This window comes from Microtus oregoni, unplaced genomic scaffold (assembly GCF_018167655.1).
Source record: "Microtus oregoni isolate MIOR12 unplaced genomic scaffold, Mior012 000012F_ref0000307, whole genome shotgun sequence".
Lineage (NCBI taxonomy): Eukaryota > Metazoa > Chordata > Mammalia > Rodentia > Cricetidae > Microtus > Microtus oregoni.
The window spans coordinates 27,513,907-27,534,505 of NW_024543071.1; the positions used below are offsets into that span (position 1 = coordinate 27,513,907).

General features: G+C 38.3%; 1 protein-coding gene across 1 annotated transcript in view; it reads right to left on the bottom strand.

Annotated features, from left to right (window-relative positions):
• Pten (phosphatase and tensin homolog) overlaps nucleotides 1–20,167 on the bottom strand; it is a 70,798-nt gene extending 50,631 nt beyond the window's left edge. The window contains exons 1-3 of the mRNA XM_041661345.1: nucleotides 20,041–20,167; nucleotides 19,347–20,009; nucleotides 472–556 (exon numbers count right to left, since the gene is read on the bottom strand). Of these exons, the coding sequence (XP_041517279.1) occupies nucleotides 472–556; nucleotides 19,347–20,009; nucleotides 20,041–20,167 (875 nt within the window). The remainder of the gene's footprint in view (nucleotides 1–471; nucleotides 557–19,346; nucleotides 20,010–20,040) is intronic.
• Between the last annotated feature and the right edge of the window lie 432 nt (nucleotides 20,168–20,599).

Below are 20,599 nucleotides of genomic sequence, written 5' to 3' on the forward strand. Positions count from 1 at the left end.
AGCTCTGAATTTATTCTTTCATGTGGCCCAACAATTCCCTTCTATAACCACTGCATCAAACACTAGTACATGTGTAAGTTCCACATAAACATGACTTACCAGTCACCCACATCTCAGTGTGAATAACTAAATAACTCAAAGACTACTCCAAATGTAAAATTAAAAACTTGTACTGTAATAGAAGCCAGGCACTAACCTGGTAAGAGGCATCTTACCAGATACAAAAAGAAAAAAAAAAAGAAAAAAAATCACATCACACAAACACATGATTATATATGTGGTCAGTTCTTATCCAGTGAATTGCATTCAGTAAGAGCTACCAGATGTTTAAGTTAAAAACTTTCAGAGCACTATCATAACAAAACAAACTCTACATCATAATGCACATACTGCTCTGTTTTAGGAATCTTCTAAATAAAACATATCAATATAGTTTATTAATAAATGAAATAGAAAATCAAGAGTTCTTACCTTACTACATCATCAATATTGTTCCTGTATACACCTTCAAGTCTTTCTGCAGGAAATCCCATAGCAATAATATTTGGATAAATATCTGAGTATTTAAATTAAGGAAATACCTAAAATATGCAACTATACAAATATTCATGCATTTTAAAACATTAGCTTCCCCCACTATAGCTATAATTATAAAAGGTTGTCAAATGTATGTCTACAACCTATGATATATAATTAAGAAATACCGATAAACACATCACTCTAAAAAGGACTTTCAAAACAATTTTACAACAAAATACTGTTAAAAATTCTCTTATTTAGTACCTTGAAAAATAAACCTAAAGCTGAGCATAATACAAGCCTATATTAAAGGCTATTCTTGGACATGGAACAAATTTCAGATGAGCCTAGATTACAGTGAGAAACTATCACAAACATAAAAAAATTAAACAACAGGTAAGAAGCTGGAAGGCCTTTAATCCCAGCACTTGTCAGGCAGTGGCAGAGAGATCTCTGAGTTGAAGGCCAGCCTAGTCTACAAAGTGAGTTCCAGGACAGCCAGGGCTACACAGAGAAATCCTATCTTGAAACACAAAAATAACAATAACACCAACAACAAAACCAGTAAGTAAGTAAGAACCTAAGACAAAAGGTCATCTCGATATTTACAATGTTAAGGCATACAAGGAAAATAAAACCTCCATATTTTGTAAATCATACAGCTAGTGTGTCAGGGTAAACTCAAAACAAAAACCTGAACCAGCCTGAAAAGACATAACAGTACAACTTCTCATTTTTCCTGGTTAACAATGATCAGACCAATAAGAAAGAAGTAAATACAGAGAGACCCTGGAAGATAGAAAGCTAGTGTCCCCTGAGCTGTATAACCTGGACAAGTCACTCAACTTAACTTGGACTACTACACAAAGACTGAGCTGGAAGAGATAACCTGGAAGACCTCTAGCCCTCCACTAGTGAGGTCACAATACTCAATTGAGGTTTAAGTCTGGTTACTCTCTCCTAATCAATGTAATCAGTATTTAGCATGTCTATTAGTTTCAACTCTGTTGCACAACAGTTAACACAGAAACAAAACCTCTATACTCAGGAAGAATTTAATTTAGTTAACTAAAAAAAGTCTACATCTCAATGAAGCCTGCCCATCTTTCCAGCTCTCACTTACTCTGGGGCTCCACCCATCCGCTCTCATCTCATGATTAACTATCAGACTTTTCACATCAGCTAAGCCAAACTGCTCCCTTTAAAACTGTCACTAAAGATATCTGGCTATGTATTCTGGATCTATTTGCCCCCCTCATGTAACTCACCAATCAATCTCTGAGCCACTGAGAAAGCTGCAGTCATATACACTACAGGGCAGAGCAACATCTGTGATGGCCAAGTATCTTGAATACTAACTCACAAAGCCTTTAGGTAAAACTGTTAACTCATAGGAACAATGTAGATGGCTAAATGTCATCACACAAGAGTAAACAAGACAAATTACACATTCTGCAGGACATGACCTAGCATCTTCAGCAAGTCTAGTTACATTACAGCCTTGAGGCTCCTAATTTCTTAAGTACATGTATAGACAGACATACATAGTCTGATAGCATTTTCTGTGCCAGGAACAATTTTGTCACTCTAAGACATAAATTCACCTCAATCAAAAAAGAATTAGAGAAGTTCCAAAATAAAATGATTATCATTTAAATATCATAAATATTATCGGTCATCTATTATTCTAAATTGGGAAATGGGTCACACCTAAAAATATAGCTCTCCTTTAATTATTGAAATGTGCTGGTTATATCATGTTCAGTAATGAGGGGAAAAAAGCAAGCAAGGAGAGGTTTAACCAAGACAAAAAGCAATACAACTTTGAGTTTATTTTTTTAAAAGATTCAATTTTTTTGAGCTTAAAAACTTAAAACGGTAAATACAAGCAAAAGACTGAGTCACCAGATAGGGGCCCAGTCATAATTATCATTACTCTGAAATTCCCACCCAAAACATTGTAAATTAGTTTTGGTCAAAATATAAATTGAGAGGTTGGAAAAAGACAGTTTATTGACAGAGGGTTTTGCTTGGCTCAACACAATACACACAAAGAAAAAACATATATACATATATGCACACCCTTAAAGATTGGAGTAATCTATGCTTTACTGAACAACGCAACAAAGAACTGAATTTTATTAAAAGAAAACAATTATCACCATTCTCCGTGAATATTAACACTTCCCTCCTAGAGAAGCACAGAACCAAGTCTCTCAATATAAGGTCATTCCATCCAGAGCTAACTTCACATTTAGTTCTGTGCCCTGAATACTAATAAACTGAACAAGTTGGCCAAGATTGGGTTAATTTCCTGACCTCTTTTCGGCTGCTGTTAGTAACTGCTGTGCTCCACCTCTGAGCACTATCCCCAGACTGGTTATCATCCTAAAGAAACTATTTGTCCATAACCTCACAGAAATGGATGCCACAGACTTCCTAAACTCAATGGCCCCTCCATCTAGGAAATCACCCATGTACTGAACATTCTATGCAGTGGACACTGCCAATGGGAGGCTATGTCAAGACTACTGCCCTCAAGGAGCTCCTGTTCTTTCCAGAAATACAGGCATAGAGACCTACCTACAACGGCACTTAAAGTACTATTACATTTTTTAAAATTAAGATGCTTTTAGATGAAGAAATAATTCTGTGAAATAAACTATCACCAAGTGAATACTATGTTCATAACCCTCTCAAGAGCCTTGTCTCAGTGACAAAAGAAAACGGGCTGGAGAGATACCTCGGCATTAAGTATACTTGTTGCTCTTGCAGAAAAAGGATCTAGGTTTGGTTCTCAGCACCCATATGGCAGCTCACAACCATCTGTAACTCCAGTTCCAGGAGATGTTATGTCTTTTTCTGGCCTCTGTAGATATCAGGCAGACATAAATGCAGGCATAACACACACATAAAATAAAATTATATTAGAAAAGGCGTAAGTGGCTAAAGGGTCCAAGCAGAGAATGAAGAGAGATAGAAACCAAGCCAATAAGATGCATCAGGCAGACATAAATGCAGGCATAACACACACATAAAATAAAATTATATTAGAAAAGGCGTAAGTGGCTAAAGGGTCCAAGCAGAGAATGAAGAGAGATAGAAACCAAGCCAATAAGACGCACACAAAAAAGATGGGATTTACTTAAAGCACAGAAAGGGTTAAGGATGCCATGGCAAGCAGTTCAATTTGATTGGGCATATATATATAAATGAAGTCAGAGTCAAGAACAAGGGAATTCTCTGTCGAAAAAAATCTTGATCGCGGCGTATCCAATCAGCAGACACCAAGAACTACCTGCATTTACCATTTCTGTCTTCCCTTGCTATCCGCCAGTGCTTTCAAGCGATGGCAGTGAAAGTTTACATGTTACATATTACAAGGAAAATAGGGAAATTTAAAAAAGAGAGGGAACTAAAGGGGCTTTAAGAACAAGAACATTGGGCTGTGTAACTGTTTACGAGGTACCAGGCCCTGTTCCAACCATGGGATGATGAATATCTCCCCCTGCTACAGAACACCAAAGTGACACCTCCAAATCTGCAACATGAAGCTGATGACTTCAGGTAAATCAATGTCTGGGTCTCATGTGTTAGGTTTGCTCTCTGTAAGCTAACAGAATTTCTTACATTTAACTTCCTTGCTAGTTGACTCAAGTAAGATATCTGAAGACATCTTTCAATCTATAAAAGGGAATGGGCTCTATAGTTGTAACCAAGAGGTTATTATTATGGGTGTGGTAGCCACAAACCTAAAATTCCAGCATTTGAGAGGCAGTCAGTAGGGCCCCAAAGCTCCGGGCCAACCTGGTCTACATAGCAAGTTTCACACCAGCCTGCCAGAGGTATAAAATCTTGTCTCAATTTAAAAACAAAACAAAAGAACTACAAATAATTGTATTCAGACACCATGGCACATGCCTCTGATGCCTGTAAAACCAGCACTTAAGAAGCTAAGGCCAGAGGGTTGCAAATTCAAGGCCAACCTGGGTATACAGACCTTGCAGGCAGACATTGCTAGTAGTTTTTCTACTTAATAAACAATACTATAAACTGGTACACTTGACAAGGAATCTCTAAGATATAACTATAACACGTGTATGTTTTCTTTCTGCTCCAGCAATACAGTTGAGGAAAATAAACCACACAAGAAAGCTCAGTCTACAAAGATTCCGAGTAGTGCCATTCATAAGAGAAATGGAAATAACTACAACAGAGTACAGAAGCAAACCATGGCATTTAGCATAGCTGGTAAAAAAAAAAAAAACAGTTATTATACACAGCTTTAAAAATAATAGGCCAGGGGCTGGAGAGATGGCTCAGCGGTTAAGAGCCTAACTGTTCTTCCAGAGGACCTGAGTTGAATTCCCAGCAACCACATGGTGGCTCACAACCATCTGTAATGAGATCTGGCACCCTCGTCTGGCCTGCAGGCATACATGGAGGTAGACTGTTGTACAAATAACAATTTTTTTTAAAAAAAAAAAAGCTTTTATAAACAAAATAATAGGCCAGGCAGGTAAAGTTCTCACCTGTAACCCCATCACCTGGAGACTCACAGAGATTCACCTGCCTCTGTCTCCCAAGTGCTAGGATTGAAGGTGTGCACCACCACCTGTCTGGCCAATTCCTTTTGATCCTTCTGCCTCTTCCCCCATTTACTAAAATTACAGGTACCACACCCAGTGCCAGTGACAACTTTTGAGACAGAAGCAGTCTGGTATAAGTGGTACATGCTTATAATGTCAGCTATTTGGTAGGTTTGAGAAAGGAAGATCACAAGTACGAGGCCTTCTGACTTTAAGATTAGCCTGGGTAACTTAAGGAAAGTGTAACTCAAAAGTAAAGAAGAGGACAGTTACCTCAGCGGCATACTTTGCCTTGCATATGAAGTCCCCAGCAAATTTTTTGCTGGTTAAATCCCCAGCAAATTTTTTTCACTGAATTCCTCCAAGTTTAAGAATCCTTCTGAAGCCAGGTGGTGGTGGTGATGCACGCCTTTAATCCCAGCACTAAGGTGGCAGAGACAGGCAGATCTCTGCAAATTCAAGGCCAGCACAGTCTACAGATCGATCTCCAGGACAGACTCCAAAGCTACACAGAAACCCTATCTCAAAAGGAAAAAAAAAAATCCTTCTAAAAGCAATTCAAATCCTACATGCATATAGATTAAAATAGACTCAATGCAAAAACTTTCATTTTCTATATGAAAGCATGAAAACAACTTACCTAACAGCTTTCAAAAGCTTGTGAACAGCTTCATGAGAACTAAGCCAAACACAAATTTTCTAAAGCAAAATCACAATGGTGCATACAAAAGACTACGAAAGTTAAAGCTGTAATTGACCCAACCTTAGCATAAAAAGTTCATAGGAATATCTCTAATGTGCTATACTCTTTATGTTTGATATTAGATTCCTAAGTTATTCCTAAGTTACTCCTTCAATATGCTGCTTAAAAATAAAAAACAAAAACAAAAAAAAAACAGAAAACAAAAACAAAACCCACTAAGTTTTAGCTACTTAATAATCATGCAAAAGACATTACGGTCTCTAACTTACCACAGGAAAGATATTCCTACAGGTAAGATGTAAAGATGTACCAGGGATGTCCCAGTAATTTGAGAACACCTAGTCATACTTGGTGTCAATTCCCTCAGTAGTAACGGCGTTTTGAAAAAACAAAACATTCCAAAGCATTCACCTGTACCTGTACTGATTTTGGAGGTTCAAAGAGCTTAGAGATGCAGAACCCACTTCACAGGTTCTAATACAAATGCCCCCAACAATAGATCTTTCTCTACTAGTTTAGCCAAAATTGCAAAATTTTTACACTTGTTTTCAACAAATCAAAATTTGCCCTTCAAAGTAAAGTCTTTGAGACTATTTAAAACAGAAAAACTCCAGATGTGTAGACTGGATTAGTTCACTTTACATATGGCTTTAATGTGATATATGAAATAAATCAAGTTTTTTATCCTATACTTCCAGCCTAGAATCATCGGGAAATGACTTAGTTTCTTTTCCAGGTGATCTGAGTCAGTCTGCCCCCAACAGATTATTTTGAACTGAAGAAAAAGAACATGAACCGGAAGTAATATGTACGTTTTAAATCATGCAGATATATAGTCACTCATAACTCTAGTAGAGAATCATATTAATGAATTTATAACTGTCTTGTTTTAACACTGTGAAAGGATTCCTTTCCCACTGAAAGCATTTTAACCATTATAATCAACTTTATATCTGAGTTGTAAACTATTTCCCAAACTCTGAAATTATATACAAAAATGCTAGTCAAAATTCATTTTAGAGTATGAAATTTTTCAATGACATTTTAACTGTATTTATGACTGAAAGTAAGAACAAGTCTTTGGTGCATGTTTAAATAAACAAATGTCTTACTTTTAGTAGTACACTAAAGGAGCACAATTTCTGTAAAGAAAGAACTCCTGCCACTGTGAGAGAAAGCGCCTTTGCACTCAGTCATCTTCAAGTTCAGAGAACATATTTTAAAAATGTAGAAAGAAATTAGGCTAAAATTTTGAAGAAAAAAACTGAAGAAAGTCAACCTTTCCAACTAATAAACATGTGGTGTTTGGCTGCGGTGAAGTGGAGCTCTCCTAACTCCAGGAGGCAGAGGCAGGAAGGGGTTCAGGCCAGCTGGGACTACACATGAGGCCCTATCAGAAAGGAAGAGAGGGAGATACAAAATTCAGTACACAAGAAGACAAAAACACCAATTAAATGGAAGGAACATAAATGAAAATAATGAGAGAGGAACCCTTTTAAGACTCCACATTATCCAAACACTAAATAAGCAGAATGGGTAATTATTTGTAAACTTTCAGCATTTGGGTAAAAACTGAATTTAACAGGGTAAGAAGGATCATTTGCATACACACTGGCTTCCAATGCAAAAAGGCTGAGGTTTCATGGCCTGTAATTCAGTCCTGACCAAAAGAAAAGTCATGCCAGTCAACGTCCCAAAACTGTACTAACAGAATCTTCTCCCTCACAGACACTAACCTGGTGAGGCTGAAGTACCAAAAGTACAGGCCCCAGGCAAAATTGTGTTTGAGAGTACAAATTCAGTTATCAAAACTTAAACCATTTTTTTTATTCTAGTAACCACTTGGCACATAAAAAAAAAAAAAACCTATTCAAGAAAATAAAGGTAAATTAATGATTAAAAAAAAAAGCTAAGCCTGGGGGGTGGGGGAGGGCACAAGTCTTTAATCCCAGCACTTGGGAGACAGTCTAAGTCCAGCCTGGTCACAGAGGGAGTTCCAGGACAATCAGAGATACATAGTGAGACTTTGTCTTGAACAATCAAAACCAGCTGGGCAGTGGTGGTGCACGCTTTTAATCCCAGCACTTAGGAAGGCAAGAGGCGTGCAGATCTCTGTGAATTTGAGGCTAGCTTGGTCTACAGAGTGAGTTCCAGGAGAATCAGAAATACACAGAGAAACTCAGTCTCAAAAAAGGAAGAAAAAAAGAAAAACCAAAAACCAAAAAAATAACTAAAATTCATCAGATTCTATGAAGGCATTTTAAAGATTTCTATACAACATACCTAACATCAACTTAGTTCATAGGGATGAAATGTTTAAATTAGAAACAACTTCTTAAGTAACTTAAGATGCAGGAGAAAATGTTTAAATGAGCTACTTCTTTTATATACAGATCAGAATAAAGTTGTGGGAGGAAAAAGAGCACAAGACTTGAAAAAATACTTGAAGCAAATGTTTAAAGTTACTTAATATATCAGTTCCCTCACTAAGTTTCATATTATCAATTCTTATGTAACTTGTTAAAACCCTAGCTTGGAAACCCCAAAATATCGTGTAATTTGGTATTTCAAGTGAAAACACAACACTTCTACTGAAGCATCCAAACACTCCAGGCTTGCAGCAGCAGCATTAGCAGCCCCTGAGTGGCTTACAAACGAAGTACAAATGATAGCAGATCTTAGGCCTAAAACAATCTTAGGTCTTAAAAACTACTAGATGATTCCAAAAACACTACCACTTAGAACAGGTGGCAGGCCTGGGCTCCTAGACACCACACAGCAAAAACAACCTGTGACCTTCTCAGGAGTGAAACGCAAACACCCTTAGTAAGGACCCTCACGTGTTTTCAAACACACAATTGTGATCACAATCTGGATATAATCTAGATAAAGAATGCATCTCACTGCTTAATATACGGCTATTTCATGCAAATTTCCGATAAACTAGTCCACAGAAACTACTCGAGACACTGGACTGTGTCTGTCACCTTCAAAAGGGCAACATGGAAATACTAAAGAAATATTTTTGCCATCACTAAGTTTTACTAGAACCTAAGACAGCAAACATCATGCCTAGGTGAAAAATCTCAGTTTAAGTTTAATTTTATTTGGGGGGGAAAATGTACTTAATAATAAGCAAGTAATTTTGTTTTTTGATTTGACATGGTTTTTAAGTTTTAAGGGTCTCCTGTGGCGTAGGCTAGGCTTCAACATTACTACATAGCCAAGGCCAACTCTGAACGTCTGATTTTCCTGAAGACAACTCCCAGGTGCTAAAAATCAGGCCATACAGGCACACCTGGTAGTAACTTTGTTTATAAAAACAAGACAATTGTGTTTGGATCACTTTGTTTTAAATATTATGTTCAAAAATATCAGTATAGTTCACTGATAAAGATTATCAATTAGTTGATAAGGATAAAGGTTTTCTTTTAGAATAGGACTTAAAAATAATGTCTAACAAAACTGCTAAATTCACTTTTCACTATAAATAGTACTTGTCAGTGCAAATGCACAAAAAACTTTCATCAATTAATAGTATAACAATGTGGGCAACTATGCAAATATAAACCATATCATTCAAAATACAAAACAGTAGCATCATGGCAAGCCAATAATCCTGGATTCAAAAGGACATCAACAGAGCTATGCCCATTTTAGTGTGAAAATAGTTTATTCAAATTGCTTCTATCCCACTTCAATTTTAACACAGCAAAAATACTCCAAAGTAAATGAAATTAACCTATTAAAAGTATTTTGGTCCTGGAATAGTAATACAAGCCTATAATCATAGTCCTTAAGAGGATGAAAAACTAGGATATATATAGTGAGACAGGTCAGCATGGGCTAGAGAATCAGAAACTGTCTCCTATATATATATATATATATATATATATATATATATATATATACACATTATATATAACATATTACATACATATATCATGTTGTCTTCATAAGTAATATAAACGTTAAGTATTAGACGTGCAATAGATTTCCTAAAAGTGATTTTGGATGGAGACATTTCAAGGCTCTAGTACTTAGATTTTGTTTTGTTTTTTTTGTTGTTGTTAAATCTGAATCATAAAAACTGTCCCGATTTGACACCATAAGTCCACTCCAAGGAACTATATTAAGAGAAAAAAAATGGAGAAACCTTAATGTATAAGTAAATATTTTTGACAATTACCATTATGAAGCATTATGCAAATTATTCAAAAAGAAAAAGACATTTAAGTTCATCATGAATTAGAAAACAATGTGAAGTTATTAAGTTTTTTAAAAGGTGATTTTGTTGGGCAGTGGTGGCACATGCCTTTAATCTCCGTACTCGAGAGGCAAAGGCAGACGGATCTCTGAGTTTGAGGACAGCCTGGTCTACAAAAGCTAGTTCCAGGACAGGCTCCAAGGCTACAGAGAAACCCTGTCTCGAAAAACAAAAAAAAAACAAAAACAAAAAAAAAAAAAAGCTAGCTTAGTAATCTTTTTATAAAAAGAATTTTCTTTATTAAGCAAATGAGTTTTTAACTCATAGACTTTAATCACTATAATTTATCCAGCTGGATTAAAGCAATGAAGACCATTTGCTTTTCTTGCTGAAGGAGGCTACTGTAATAAGTCACATTGCCTTTACAATATTTATTAGTATATCTAAACATCTCCCTTTAACTTCAAGAACCAAAATTCTAAATCAGCACTTAAACTTTCTATGAAATTAGAAAATAAGGTCTTGACATTTTATTCTGTGTAAAGTGACTGTAAAATGAAATTGTAAAATTAAACAGAAAAAAAAATTTAGTAACTAATCTATTCCTAGAACACTTATAATTATGTTTGTGATCCCTAAAAATAAAACAAGAACTCCAATGTCCTTTTTACTCCCTTGGTTTCTTTGCATCTCTGGACTAATTGAAACTCGCACCCCCAAAGCAGAAAAACTTCACAGCGGTTTCAATTTTTATTTTAGGTAAGTAAAACACTTTAATTCAACCAAGCTGACAACAAATGGAAGGCTCAGAAAAGAACAAGCATCCAATATTGCAGTCAAGTAGCCCGGTCCTCCTCATCCGGAAAAATGTAACTGTTTCTGTTATTACTTGTTAGAAATTTCCATTTCACATCAGCACATTTAACTGCATCCGATCTGAAGAAATAAAGGGTTAGAGTAAAAGTCTAAGACTAAAGAAAATGTTAAACGATAGTAACATTAAAGACACTAGCAACAAACTAACTCCCTAAACGATTATAGAGAAAATTGTTCACACATGGAACAAAACAATCCTTCTTTTTTAGGGTCTGACTTGTAGAACTCAAAGTATAGCAGTACAAGGTTGCCCAGGCTATCCTCAAACATAAAACAATCCTCCTGCCTCAGCTTCGAGAGTACTAGAATTGCAGGCTTGAGTGACACATCCGACTTTATCTGCTGTCTTTTAAGTCCATCCCCTCCTGCATTCCCTGTGACAGCCTTCTCAACAGCATACACACAAGTTTAATTTTTCTAACAGGTCCAAAATCTCACAACGCCAAAGACATGAGACCTCATCAAATAAATCGTTTTCTTACTAGTGAAATCTTTAGTGGACAAAGTTCTTATCAAGAAACATAAGCCCCACACCAGGCAGAAAACCTAGTTAGGCCCATCCACAATCTAAGGCTTATCAGACACTTCATCTAGCACTTGCCAGATCCCACGTCCTGCAGATGTCTAAATGCAATCAAGTCTTCTGCCACCTCAGTTATGGCCATGCCCACCAAAATGTCTCCAGACACTAGCAAAAGTTCCACATGACGTAGGAGGGGATCCTCCTGAGTAAGCACACTATACTCTGAAAATACCACATACTTCTAACGAAAACAAACACGTACAAATCACAGCTTTGCCTCATACTAGAAAGATGGAAACTGGGACAGGAATTTAAGCTGTATTTGGGGGTCTGGCTAATTCCAAGCGATATTCTTTTGCATTCCAGCAGGCTGCCTTTCTAATTCACTGAGCCTTGCCTACAAAATCAGCATATTTCCTATGTCCGGCTATGTAAGACTTATGTCTGTTGATAAAATACACCTATAAATATTATCAGTTCAAATGAGTATCCCATGGAGGCTGAGAAATTGGTTCCATAAATAAAGCAAACACTTACTATGCAACCACAGTGATCTGAGGGCAGGTCCCCAGCACCAATGCAAAGCCCCGGATGGTGGTGCACAACTGTAAGCCAGCACTGGAGGGTAGAGACAGAAGACAGACAGTCTAGCCAAATGGGTGAAGTACAGGCTCAAAAAAAAACTCTGTCTCAAAAGATAAGGCAGAGAGCAAAAGAGGAAGGCACCCACATTGATTGCTAGCCTACACACACTCCTATACATAAAGTGTAACACATCAAGTAAGGTTTGTTTGATGGAAGATAATGTAATACAGAGACCTAGAGACAACCTTAATAATATCTCCCAAAACTTCATTCTAAGAGTAAAAGAAAAACTTAAATTCTACTTAACCTCTAATTTAGAGGAATACAAATACTCAAAAACGAGTCTCATTAAAGAAAAAAAAAGTTAATGAAAAAAAAATCGAAACAAAAATTTGCTTCCAACTTTAAACATGTATATTGATTTTATGAATCACTTTAAGGAATACAACTCTTTTAAAGATAGCTGATTCAAAGCAGAATTACATACCTTGAGTAATTACATCCTATTCAAAGATTCCAAAGTAAACAAAATTAGTTCTGCAATCACTAATTAAAACAAAGAAAGAAAGAAACTATTCTACTTCAGTCTGAAAATCTACAGGATTTTTTTTTTATTTTTTAAAGAAAGAAAAGTCAGTTAGTTATTCTGCAGAGCTCTATACACTTGCCATAGTACAAGTATACAAAAGAAAGACAGAAATTGATTTAGACAATGTAGCAAAGTCAGACATGAAGATATGCAACTCAATTTTACAACTTGTGTTACACCAAAAATACAGCTAAGTTACAAAACTGAGGGGCGGAGTTCATAAGAACACAGTCCTGAAATGGTTTCAGCAGCATCCCCACCATCCTTCTGGAAACGAATGCACTACTGGGGATACCAAACATCTGAAAAGCCAATACAAGCAAAGCAAAGAAGTAACATTCCCTGTCAGAGGCAGGCAGGCAGACCTTAAGCTTACTTCCCTCTCCTTGATAAGAAAACAGCATGTAAACTTCTACGATGGCTCGGTAGGGCAAAGGTGCTTCCTGTAAGTCTAACGACCTGAGTGCCATTCCCAGTGCCAATAAAGAAGTAGAGAACCACTTCGATAGTTCTCTAACTCCACACTGAGACCCTGGTACACACATGCCCCATTTCATTCCTCCCATCCCAACCCCAAATAATGAATGTTATTTTTAAAAACTAGAGTACATGATGAAAAAAGAATCCCTTTAGCTTTTTCTTCCTATTTCAAAGTTCTACTTATGTGGAAAATCTTGGCCAAACATGAAAAAGGGGGACCATATTATAGGATTAACACTAACTTTAAATTCTTACACTAATTCGCTGCACATTATATTGAGTACGTCTGCTGTAATGAATGTAAATTGGCAGGGCTACATAACTACCCCATAAAGCTGAACTTAAAAGGAAATGCTAATATACCTTTACTGATAAAGAGTTTACCTAACTCTGAGTTATACATTAGATGTTCTATTCACTAGTGGTGAGGATTATTCTTGGTTAAAAAAAAATAACTATGATACTAGCCAAGAATAGCCACGAATTCCAGACAAATCAGAGCTATATGGTGAGAACCTGACTCAAAAGAGCAAATATATCATATCTGCATCATAGGAATGCTATATAAACATATGTACTATGTTACAGATGTTATATATTTCAATCATCTATAGAGTACTAAAAGAAAATTTAGGGGAGAGGGTGGAAGGGAATGGGGGAGAGAGGAAAGGAAGCAGGGAAAATTGTATAGCTCAATTAAAAACAAATATTAAAAAAAATTAATCTTACAACAGATAAAGAGTTTTAAATTCACTATGCTAAACCAAAAGAAAGTTTTCACCTTCCCGTAAAAGCTAAAAGCAAACATTTTTTGATGAGCTCGATAAACTTCATTTTGAGCAACTCCATGAGGAAACAGTAAATTAAATTCCTAAAGGAATCTGCCATTTAAAAAAAAATATCTTGAATCAATTAAAATTGCAACAGGTCTCAAACTGAGCAAATTCATGAACAAACACTGTTCATTCTAGAAACGAAAATGCAAAATTTTCTGACATCTGGGAAATTGTTAAGAGTAGTAGCTGTGACAGAAGTCTTTATGATGAGGTAGACACCATAGTAAGGCACTGTTTATGGTACTGTCTGTTTCTTGTTCAGACAGGGTCTCACTATGGACCCCTGGCTGACTTGGCACACAGTGTGTACAACAGGATGGCCTCAGACTCACTATGCAGTCCATCCAGCTGCACTAAGGCTTACCAAAAAACCTCCTGCCTCCGCCTCACTGGAATGAGTCACTATGTCCAGATATTTCCATCATTTAATGAAGATTAACTTTTGTGGTGGGTACCATTATCCTACCCTTATTTCAGGTAAAATAAGACTGAGGAAATTAAATAGCACAGAGACATCCAGCTACTAACTGACAGAGCCAAGATTACAGCACAGGCAGCTGGCCCCAGCCCACCCTGTCTGCCTAAAACTAAGATGAAACAATGTATAACTTCAGAGTGTAGACAAAACCTGCTGTATTTTAATGTAATTTAAATGTTCTAAAATGACCTCCAAAAAGTCTCAATCATGTTTTAAAATGAACTCCAAAGCAGTCTATTCTATAAGGAGAAAAATCCATTTTCTAGAATAATAATAATACATACTATACACACAGAAAATTCAAATATTTATAGTTAGAATCACTGTTCATACGTAAAGGGTTGGTTTTTGATGATAACTATTTAACTAATTACACAAAACATAGCATATTTAGTCTTTTCCACACCATATACATATAGGTAAAGAAGACTCTTTGCTAGCAAAAGGTATTCAACTGCAATGCCATCTCTCCAAAGTTTCAACACTGCCAACGTGTACACGTCTAATACTGTAAAGACATCTACAAGTGTCCTAATGCCAACCATTGCAATGGAAGAGTGTGCTATTCTGAACAAAACTGAAACTTCCCTGCCAAAATCAATTCATTCCTAAATCACGTTTACTGTGATAACAACATTCCCTTAAGAAAGTCATTTTGTTCCAGTACAATTCATTTTAAAAGATGAAACTGCTAGCGCCCCTTCTGCAACCAAGGAATACAAAATTAGGTGAAGCAACAAACCCAATATCCTAATTTCATCTTTTCCAATATATTCAATACAAAGAGAACCAATAAATTATGCCTATATCCAAACACCTTTAAGCACCTAACCAAGAAAGTTATACGATGGCTGCATGACCTATAAAAAGGATGAGTAAACGCTATTATTTCATCTATCCTCTCTATCAGTGATAGCTCCAGGAGCAACTGCATCAATTTCAAATTGACCACGCACGAAGCAACTACAAAAAGTAATGAATATTTACAAAATCATTTCTGATACAATCATACAAATGACCTAAATCCTGATCTTTAGAACAAATTCGTGTAACTTTTCTTAAATGCAGATCACAAAGCCAATTCTGCAAATAGTTTATCTACAGGGTGAAAAAAAAAGGAACAAAACTCAAGAATCACCAGCTCTATGCAGTAAAACTTCTCTTTTATGAGCCAGTAGTTTCTACGGAAAAAGAAAAAACACTATCCAATAAATTTCTTAAGCTGTACCAATAACTAGTACTGTCTTCTGGAACTAAATTCTTCTAAGATGGACTAGGCCTAAGATTTCATGGAAATGAAAAACTGTCCTATGTACACAGGCTTCTAAGTTTATCTTTGCCAACTATGAATTCAAATACATTATCAATATAAAAACACCATCTATATTTTGGGCTTACTAACTACAAAATAAAATATTGAAAACTGAGTATTTACTGAAAACAATATTCAAACTTTGTTCTTTCCTGCATGAATAATTTCCTAATAAAGTCATCAAAGTGACTATTTTAGAAGCGGCTTAAAAATTGTTAATACTGTTAAGCTACAAACAAACGAAAGAAAAGCACACGAAGACAAATTTCAAGTTGTAACATTCGTTCAAGCTGAACGAACTGAATTCATTTCCAGAAGTTAAGCTAGTTTGTAATTGATATATATTTTACATAATTATGAGAATTAGACATAACGTTCCACACAAAAATTAGAATACACTGTCTTTCTTCTGTTACTAAAATAAAAATTTTAAAGGCAATGAATCTCCACTTTCTAAAACCAAGTATAAAATGAACATGGTAATGTCATATTTAACTTGAATTATTTAACCTTTAATTAATACTTTAAAAGCAATCTTAGCCTGCATCATTATACTGTGTCAACTTTTACAACTGACAGTAATGAAATTGCTTTTCCTTATATCGAATTATATATAACTGAAAATTACTCGTTTTGACGCATTTTATTCTTAAGTAAGTTTTAGGGAAAATTAAATTTTCAATCTATTATACAGCAATTACATAGTCATGTTTTTCAGGAAAGAAACAGATGACTACAAAAAAGGCAAGATTAAAGATTTTTTTTAAAGATTGTACAATCTTTAAAAAAAAAAAAACTAGAATTACTTTCAACAATTACTCGCTTGTAACAAACAGCTAACATTAGCAATCACTGCAAGGTTCTACTGTCCCGAGCGGATTGGTGTTTGAAAGGAAGCACACCACATCTACCACACAAACTGTCACAGAAGGCTGGGCCTCTGCGTGTGCTTCAAAGACACAAAACCTCGCAATCTCACAGAGTCTGTTTTCCAGACTGCTAAGAATAAAATCCAACCAACGAATTCTTACAATACAATTTTGCAAAAGATTTTAAGACTCAATTTTCCTCGACTTTCCTGAAAGTACATCACTGTTAACCCTTCAGCAAATAAAAATATCCCACTTACTACTTTCATAAAGGAATTTAATTTGGCCAGCTTCGGTGACAACACTGACCAGCAGTAGTCTTCAAAGAGCATTTTCATTCCTGCCCCCGAACACAGAACACACTGATAAGGAATCAAGCAAGCCCTCTGGCTTATCAGAATTATTGGGAGAACAACTCTCAGAAGAGCAAGGCCTTCACCCACTTTCCTCCTCCTGACTCTTTTTCATATTAACGTTTGGCTCAATAAAACCACAACTCTAGAAATTAAGTGTTTAAATTAATCATTTGATGCACTATTTGATACTGCTTTCCACGCATATCATAACTAAAAGTACAGCTGTAGACTTTTAAGTCACATAGACTACATGCGCAGAAGCCCACGTATTATGAAATCAAATAAGGAACTGCAATCATGTCACTGCTCATACATAAAAATTTGGCGAAACAATCGTGAGGTCCAATACCCCTGGCAATTTTAAATCAAGTGGGAAAAGCATAAGTCTACTGTGGAAGCTAAGAGAAGCTCGACTACCAAGCTTTCCAGATTTTTCTTGAATGAGGACCTATTTTTTTAATTAAATAGATACCTGACTAATTCCTCCTATATCTAGATTACTACCACTAATTCTCACCAACAGTAAAATGCCTTGAAACAAATAATACCTCAGAATTTTTTCCAATTACTTTCAGAAAAGGTCAAGTTCATCCTGAGTAAAGCTTTATCAATTAATGGAAACTCGAAAATTAAAGATGCCTCTCAAAGTGTATTTTTAACAGAAAATTAGCCTGTTTCTGAAGCCAGTTCTTCAGTGAATTCCATCTTCATTTCAGAACAAAAACTCGACCAAAATTAGCTGTGCATGTTTATATGCCACTAATGCAATAAAAAAAAAAAATCAAACCTCTTCCAAATGAAAACATTTTATTTACTTTAAAAAAAAAAGTCCTCTCCATAATGCTCTAATTATTAGCAGGACATGTATAGGCAAGTTGCTGCCCTTCTGCCTTAAGAAAATGTCTACTGATATTTACTAAGAAATAACTTTTACCAAGAATACATTATTAACAATTACACAATTACTTAATTTTAACTAAATATTGTTCATTGTTACAAGTCTCTTGGAAAAAAATTGGGGGTTGTTAACAAAAGGCCTAATAGATCTTCAAGCCTGTCACTTCAGACAAGCAACTTGTGTTTTCACACACCTGACACACCAGCCTCCCAAAAGCTCTCAGTATCTGTCAATACTTCCTCCAAAAAAGGAGGGCTCTCTTCCTATGCCTGATCAAAACCAGTACCATACCTGAAACTGCAAAGATCAATGCTTTAAGATAACCGCGAACTTCTGAAGTACAAAGGACTAAGTTTTAGACAATCAGAACTATACACCGTTAAAAAATTCTTGGGTTTCTGTCTTATTCAACGAGCTGACTCAGTAATTTGCTGCATTTAAAAAGCTAGCCTACTGACAGTCTGAAGCCAGTGAGCCACTTTTGCTAGAATCTCTGGGTAGTTACAGTTACACTGACATTCTATACAAATCAGGGTAAAACTCCTGGACAGTCAACGGGTCAAAGCACCTGAAACTTAAAAAACATCAACAGCAAATTCTAGCTCACGGTAATACTTAAAATTTCATGCGAGAGCCGAGCTTTAACCTCTGCAATCATTTGCCACATACAATATTCCTTGAATTCACACGGGCATCATCATCTGGGGTCAAAAACTGTTCAATCTCTAGCCTATCACGTATGGCAAAGCCAAATGAATGCTAAACACCACTGAAACACAAATCTCAGGCCCCCATCCCACGTCTCATCAGGAAACAAAGTCTAATTTAACTAAGTTCTATTAAAAGGTCCAATAATAACACATATTCTGCCACTGTTGGTCGCAAACTACAAAACTTCTCAATCTAGCTCCAAAGTCGTAATTACCTCAGTTTAAACACACAAACCTGCTTTTACCCTCAAATGTGCACCATCTATGCCGAGGGTGGTTATGCCTATAAAGTTATGCAAATCAGTTCACAAGTCACATTTTAGAAAAATCTACCAACGCAACCCAGGAAACTAACAATCACTGCAAGATTCTGAGGCAATATGCCTACGTGCGGCACGGACTTTCATTTTAATCTGATCTACACCCTACATCTAGGGCCTAAGTCATGATCTAATCGAAATATGCACAACCTCACAGCATCTATTTTTTTGGTTCATTTAGGAGACTTGGATTAACGAGCTCGTTAATCCAATGTACAGTACTCTGCATTCACGGACAATAGATTTTAAGAAGAGACCTCGGAGCTAGACAAGAAACCAACCCGTGCCTTGACACTTGCAAGCAGGCATGAGTTCCGTCTAGCTGAACACTCCCTAGGTTGAACACCCTGCAAGAGACAGAAAATACACGATCTAAAAATGCGACCAGGATTAAACGTTATAGTCACCCCCAACTACGGAAATTTTTCACATCCGTCTACTCCAACGTTATCAGAATGACAGAAAAGCAAAGAGGAACAGCCGCAGAAATGGATACAGGTCAAGTCTAAGTCGAATCCATCCTCTTGATATCTCCTTTTGTTTCTGCTAACGATCTCTTTGATGATGGCTGTCATGTCTGGGAGCCTGTGGCTGAAGAAAAAGGAGGAGAGAGATGGCAGAAGCTGCTGGTGGCGAGGCTTCTTCTGCAGGATGGAAATGGCTCTGGACTTGGCGGTCGCTGATGCCCCTCGCTCTGCTGCCGCTTGGCCCTGGACCGCAGCCGGGTAATGGCTGCTGCGGCGGCTGCTGGATGGTTGCAGCGACTGGGCCTGCTTCTCCTCAGCAGCCAGAGGCCTGGCAGCCGAGGCAGCGGAATGGGGAGAAGACGGATAATCCTCGCAGCGGCTGCCTCCTCCGGCGGCCTCCGGAGCCCGGGCCAGGGGGGGTGCGGCGGCGGCGGACGGGAGGCTCAACACCGGCCCGGGTCCCTGGACGTGCCGCCGCCGCCGCCGCCGTGTTGGAGGCAGGAGAAGGGGAGAGAGCAACTCTCCGGCGTTCCCAGCCCTGGCAATGGTGACAGGCGACTCCGACCCCCTCCCCGGAGCCGCGGCCGCCGCCGCCGCTTCTCCCCCCCGCTCCAGGAGCGGGAGGTGCAGCCGCCGAGCCTGCGCCGGCTCCCGCCCGAGCCCACGGCTTCCACCGTCTCTCTCCGAAGCCGCTCAGCAGAGGGCTGCCCGGTTAGAACAGACGACGAGGAGGCGAGGCCCGCCGCCGCTGCCGCCGCCGCCGCCCGGCCGGCTCCCCGAGGGCGCTGCCCCCGCGGCTGCTCACAGGCGCTGAGAGGGGCTCTGGGCCGCGGCCGCCGCCGTCTCTCATCTCCCTCGCCTGCGCCGGGCCTGGCCTCACAGCGGCTCAACTCTCAAACTTCCATCATGGCTGCAGCTTCCGAGAGGAGAGAGCTGAGCGCAGCCGCGTCCCGACGCCCAAGCGCGTATCCTGCCGCAGTGCACAAAGAGTCCCGCCACATCACCGTGCGCCGGCCAGCCCGCCCCCTCCGCCGCCCCGCCGGGAGAGCCGGGCGCCTCCGAAGCCGGAGGGGAGGCGGGAGGCGGGCGGGGGGCGGGCGGCCGAGCCTGGGGAGGGGCGGGGAGGGGCGGGGCGCCGGCGGGACGGGGCGGCGAGCGCCGCGGAGCATGCCCAGTGTGACCGCGCTTCTCTCCCGGAGCTGCGCCGGCTTCGGCCTCGGCGCAGAGACCCGGCAGAGGTAGGGCAGGCAGGGGCCGAGTTAGCGCAGGATCCCTGACTGCT